The sequence below is a fragment of the Arachis hypogaea genome, chromosome 1, assembly GCF_003086295.3.
Source record: "Arachis hypogaea cultivar Tifrunner chromosome 1, arahy.Tifrunner.gnm2.J5K5, whole genome shotgun sequence".
Classification (NCBI taxonomy): Eukaryota; Viridiplantae; Streptophyta; class Magnoliopsida; order Fabales; family Fabaceae; genus Arachis; species Arachis hypogaea.
The window spans coordinates 45,087,502-45,094,129 of NC_092036.1; the positions used below are offsets into that span (position 1 = coordinate 45,087,502).

The 6,628-nt window shown below is 37.2% G+C and overlaps 1 protein-coding gene across 1 annotated transcript; it reads left to right on the top strand.

Moving 5' to 3' along the window:
* Positions 1-359: 359 nt before the first annotated feature.
* LOC112803263 (uncharacterized) lies at positions 360-3,990 on the top strand. The gene is made up of 4 exons (XM_025846772.3): positions 360-1,171; positions 1,478-1,714; positions 1,810-2,027; positions 3,260-3,990. The coding sequence occupies exons 1-4, from the start codon at positions 881-883 to the stop codon at positions 3,438-3,440; spliced, it is 927 nt and encodes a 308-aa protein (XP_025702557.1). The 5' UTR covers positions 360-880; the 3' UTR covers positions 3,441-3,990.
* Positions 3,991-6,628: the final 2,638 nt, after the last annotated feature.

The following is a 6,628-nucleotide window of genomic DNA, read 5'->3' on the forward strand; positions in this document are numbered from 1 at the left end:
TTTTTACTTTTTGATATTCTTAGAAAATATATATATAATTTTTTATTTATTAAATATTAAAAGAATAAATTAATATTATTTTAAAAACAAATTATCACATGCTCACAACTTATATAAAATATAAAATAGTAAGAATTAGATCTTTTAAATTTTAAATTTGTATTTTAAAAGGTAAAATATAATTTTTTATTTTTAAATAATTTTTTTATATTTATTTTTGGTCTAACCTATAAAATAAATAGTAAAAGATCATATTTTTTCTCTAAAATAAAATTCAAACTTTAGAGAATACAAATCTAAATAGCAATAAATTTTTAAAAAGTAATTATACATTTAAATCATTGACGCCACGTTTCCTCACTTGCAAGTGAAGGTAATCTATGCCGTTTAGGCTTTTACTACACCCGTCACTCCAAACCCCACTCGACGCTTTCTCATAAGGGCGCGTGGTACTGGTAACTATATCGAAACGGCACCGTTTTATGTCGCTTTAAGTCCCCAATCAAACGTTCCCAAAGTGAGAAGCGAAAGAAAAGAAAAGCAAAACAGAAAGCACTTCTTCGATTTCTTTTCTTATTCCTCAAATCGCAAAACAGTTTCTCATTCCGTAACCGAAGCGCTTCTCTTCCCATCGCCATCACTACCACCGACTCCTTCATTCCTCAATCGGGTTCTTGCATTCGCGGTGGTGGTGACGCATGGGATTTGAAGCGATTCTTCAAAACGCTATTCAAGAATCATGATTAACCGTTGATATAGAAAAAGGATTTTTTTTTTTTTTTTGGGTGATTTTCATCTACCAGTGGTTGGTGAAAGGAGGGAGCTTTTTGTGGCACCGACCAAATTAGGGTTTTGATATTTGTTTTATTCGGAACTTCGGATGACTTATTACGAGAATGACGGTGGTATTGGTGGGGGTGGTCGGAGAGAGGAGGTGGTGCCGGACCTCGCAATCACAGTCCAAGCTGATGAAAACAATGGGGACTATTTGAAACTGAAGAACGGTCCTAACGGCGATGATTCTGCGGTAGGTGCTGTCGTGGTGGAGTCTCCGGCTCCGGCGAGAAGATCCGCCGTGTGTTATTGGGCGAAAATGGTGTTGTTGTTTCTGTGCCTTGGGTTTTTGGCTGTTGTTGTGCTCAAGTGGGTTGGACCCTATTTCATAGACAAGGTTTGTGCATTTTCCTTTTTTATATATACTTTTTATTTTTAATTCTTGATATATTATTAATTTCCTAAAATAGTTAACAAAACTGGTTGTTGTTGGATTTGGCTGTGCTATGGGTTTTGGGATTTGGTTTTTTGCTTGCAACATTTTGATTCTGAGATGCATACCATATGTTTGAAATGATGTTGCCTAGCAGAAACCGAAGTGGAAAACTTGATGTGTTGGCGTTCTTTCCTTTTTAAAACTAGTGGTGAATATTATTGATCTTCTGTTAGCTGTTCTCATTGATGCCTTAACTTTTGTTCACAGGAGATTATTCCAGTGATAAATTGGGAGACTAAGACATTCAGTACTCCAGTGCTAACTGTGCTGCTGTTTGCTTCTGTTGCACTCTTCCCAACCATACTCTTGCCATCAACACCTTCTATGTGGGTTGCTGGGATGACATTTGGTTATGGCTTTGGATTCTTGCTAATTATATCAGCAGCTGCAATCGGTGTATCGCTTCCTTTCTTCATCGGCTCAACCTTCAATCATAAAATTGAAGTACATACCTTGTCTTCAACCGGACTCAATTTTCGGTGTTTGCCTCTCCATCTCTGCTAATTAGGATCCAATATTTTTATTATTCTTTTTTGCAGGGGTGGCTGGAAAAGTATCCAAAGAAAGCCTCTATTCTAAGATCTGCTGGTGGAGGAAGTTGGTTCCATCAGTTTCGGGCAGTTGCCTTGATCAGAATTTCTCCATTCCCGTACATAATCTACAACTATTGTGCTGTGGCAACAAATGTTAAGTACGGGCCTTACATAATTGGATCCTTGGTAGGAATGGTGCCAGAAATATTTGTTGCAATCTATACGTAAGTTTCTCCTGAATAGTAGCTATGAATTCGCCCATATTCTATTTGTTGCATATAGTTAGCTGGATCATTTCTTGAATAACTAGTATTTGCATTCAAAAGTTGTCATGCATCCCTAGCATATAGGGTGAGGTGATCAACTCATGTACGTGCATGCCATACCGTGGATATATGGTGTGTAAGTGGCTTCAATATGAATATGTTACTATGTTGGGGAGAATTGTTATCTCAAGAAAACACAATTCTTTATACTATTCTTTCATATTTAGTAATACTTGCTTTAGCTGGATGGTATGGTATTAAACCTTGCATAATTGACAGGTCTGCGAGTTGCTTTAATGACTATTCACGCATAGATCTATCTTGAATATAGGCCTTTAAATTCTGTTTTGTTTCCTTATTTGTGAGGTGGGTATTGCTTCTGTGTCTGGGTTTTGGGCTTTTGCTTGATCATCTCAATTCCTTTATGCTTCCTACCAAACCCAAGAAATATTTTTAGATAAACAAGTGCATCGTTTAATCTTTGAGCTTCTTCATATGATGTTCTCACATTTGAATCCTCATTGAATTTGATAAGGAATGTATACTGGGTTTGTAAACTGGTATTTATGTCTATGACTTAGATGCTTTATTATAATTGGAGCAGTTACATATTTCTGTTAACAGTTGTTTCCATTCTCATTTAGATGGTAATTAGGACTATCAGGTGGTTTTATATCTCCAACTATTCTATTACTTTGTATGTAGGAGATTGATCCGTTTCTGTGTGTGACTAATGGTCTGTTGTGGAAATCCCGGTTTCCACTGTTTGCCAAATTGAAATTAGAAAATAAGATTCTTATCTGCCTGTTCTCCCTTCTGCAATGTTATCTGTCACCATTTTCACCCATGTCCCATGCTATAGCTTGGGTGGCAACTCCGGAAGATGGCAAGTTGGAATTGCAATTTGCAACACGGCAGTATTTAGCTATTCTGTTTCTGTTTTCAATATCATGACTTTGCTTTTTTCCCCTCATTTTGGAAAAGATTAAATCAAAGTAAAGGTTTTACAAATACCTTTCTGTTCTTGTTAACATCATAGATTAGATTGTTTTGGTTCTCATTGGCATAAATACTTTTCTGTTCTTCCCGTTAACCATTTCAAATGCTGGTTTTGTTGTCTATGATACAAACCAACAATGCAAAAAATCTTGACCACTTGAACCAAATTTTCTCTTTTGCTATTTTCGTAGGGGAATTCTAATTCGAACTCTGGCTGATGCTTCAAATGAAAAGCAATCCTTATCTGCAGAGCAAATCATTCTGAATGTTGTTGGCTTCTGTGCAACTGTGGCTACAACGATCATTATAACAGTTTATGCTAAGAGACGACTCAAGGAGTTACAAACGGAGGAAGAACCCTTGTTGCAATAGCCTATAGTAGGGGGTCTATTCATGGATTCATTGTTCCTGCACTGAAGTGAAAGCATATTCTGCTATTGGAAACTGGCTATGGCTAGTGGTGCTCATTGCACTTATGAATGTGGTTTTCAAAACAAGTAGCTTCATTCATGGGAAGGGAGGATCAACCATCAAATGTAATATAATGGGTGGGTATGGTTGACCGTTGATGATGTTTGAGGAACCAAGGATATCAAATTCTCAAGTTAACTTAAACTACTCTAAACTTTACGAGTTACCTACTACTTGAGTTTAACTATTTAAGTTTAGGTGAATTTGAGTTTGATAACCTTGGGGAGGAACAAGCTAACATGACTGACAAGTATTTAAGTTCAGCATTTCCGTTTCTTGTTCCTCTTTATTATAGTTCTTTTTTTCATTTATAGAAATTGTTCTCAATGTTGGTGTTTCTTTCTCTCTCTGGCATTGTATATGAATGAAATTCCTGATTTATAGAATGTATCCGAGCTCGGAATGATTTTTCTTTGTAAAGCAACTATATCAATGATTGTTTACTTTCTCATCCACTATCTCTGCAATTGGTTTATTAACATGCAAGTCACAATAATTATTGTCTGCATTGATAAATCACAGCAGCAACTAATACCAAAAGGATAGGGAAAAAATTGATCTTGGGAGGATTTAGAAAGTTTGGTTTAAGACATGTTTTCGGGAGATAAGACTTTTTTAGGAGGAGATTTAAATGGTCATGTTGGGAGAGAAGTGGATTGGGTATGGAGAGTATTCACGAAGGCCATGGTTTTGGAGTGATCAATGCTAAGGGTAAAACTATTTTGAACTTATCTTCAACTTTTGATTTTCTCATCGCAAATACATGTTTTAAAAAGAGAGACGAGCATTTTATAACCTATAAGAGCGGCATGACAAGCTCTCAAATCGATTTTTTCTTGTTGAGGAGAGTCGACCAGAAATTTTGTATTAATTGTAAAATTATCTCGAGAGAGAGTTTGACAACACAACATAGGGTGTTCATTATGGATTTTTTTTGTTGAGCAAAAATTGAGGAAAAGACATCATACGAAGAATCCAAGGACGAGGTGGTGGCGGATGAAAGATGAAAAACAAAGAAGCTTCCTAAGACAAAGAAGCTTCCTAAGACGGATAAGAGAAGAAGCAAAGTGGGATGGGACTGGAAGCGCGGAAGAGACGTGGAGGGAGATGGCAGAAGTTATTAGAAGAACAACAAAAGAAAGTTTTGGTGAATCTAAAGGAATAGGACCAAGAGACAAGGAGTCCTGGTGGTGGAATGCGAGTGTACAAGAAAAAATAAAAATAAAAAGGGAATATTTTAAAGAGTGATCTTTATGCCGCAAGACAGATAACTGGAAAAGATATAAGGCGGCTAAGAAAGAGACAAAAGTGGCTGTAAGTGAAGTAAGAACAAGAGCATATGAGGGTCTCTACCAGTCTTTGGGCACGAAAGAAGGAGAAAAATGTATATATAGAATCGCAAAGAGCCATGAAAGAAGAACGAGAGATTTGGATCAGGTTAAGTGCATAAAGGATAAGGATGGAGAGGTGTTGACTCAAGAGGAGAAGATTAATGAAAGGTGGAAGAGTTACTTCTACGAGTTATTTAATGAGAGAAAGAAGACTCTTCCGAGCCTTGGTTGGTTATGCACAAGGAAAGAAGATCAAAACTTTGACTACTATCGAACGATTCGAGACTTCGACGTAAAAGATGCTCTAAAGCAGATGGCAAATGGCAGGGTAGTAGGACTTGATAATATCCCGATTGAGGTTTGGAAGGGTCTTGGAGAAAAATGTATCAACTGGTTAACCAAGCTTTTTAATGAGATTTTAAGGTCAAAGAAGATGCCTGATGAGTGGAGAAAGAGCACCTTGGTACCTATTTACAAGAATAAGGGGGATATACAAAGTTGCGGAAACTATTGAAGGATCAAGCTCATGAGTCATACCATGAACTTATGGGAAAGGGTGATAGAATAGAGGTTGAGAAAAGAGACACAAGTAACAGAGAACCAATTTGGATTTATGCCAGGCAGATCTACCACTGAAGCGATATACCTATTAAGAAAGATGATGGAGAGGTATCGTAATAATAAAAGGTATTTACATATGGTGTTTATTGATTTGGAAAAAGCATATGATAAGGTACCAAGAGAGGTCTTATGGAAGGTTTTAGAAAATAGGAGAGTAATGATCACATATATTCGTGTAATTAAAGACATGTATAATGGGGTCACAACTAGTGTGAAGAATCAAGGTGGTGTGACAGAGGAATTTTCTATTGGTATAGGATAATACTAGGGATCATTCTTAAGTCTATATCTTTTCACGTTAGTCTTGGAAGTACTCACAGATCACATCCAAGAGCCTGTGCCATGGTACATGCTTTTTGCCGATGATATTGTCCTTATGGGAGAGTCAAGGGAAGACCTAAATAAGAAGTTGGACTTATGGAGAGAAGCTCTAGAAGTGTATGGTCTGCGCATAAGCCGTAGTAAGACGGAATATATGGAATGTAAGTTCAGTCTGAGAAGGGAAAACCCTAATATAGAGGTGAAGTTTGGAGAAAACATCCTACGAAAAGTTAAAAGTTTTAAGTATCTTGGGTGCATCATACAGGATAATGAAGAGATTGAACAGGATGTAAATCATAGGATCCAAGCAGGTTGGTCAAAATGACAGAGTGCATCTGGTTTTATATGCGACAAAAAAGTGCCTTTAAAACTTAAAGGTAAATTCTACGACACCGCTATAAGATCGGCTATATTTTATGGTACGGAGTGTTGGGCGGCCAAAGGGGAACACGAACATAACCTGAGTGTGGTAGAGATGAAGATGTTGAGATGGATGAGTGGTCATACGCGATTGGATAAAATAAGGAATGAAGATATAAGCGAGAGAGTTAGAGTAGCACCCATTGTAGAAAAGATGGTTGAATCGCGTCTCACGTGGTTTGGACATGTGAGAAGAAGACTGATAGAACACCCAGTCAGGAGGGTGGATGAGATGGAAGATGGATAAGGGGCGAAAGATAGAGGAAGATCTAAGAAGACCATTTATGATGTGATCAAACGAGATCTACATGTAAACAATTTCTCTGTAGACATGATACATGACAGAGTATAATGACGACGTTTGATTCATGTAGCCGACTCCACCTAGTGGGACAA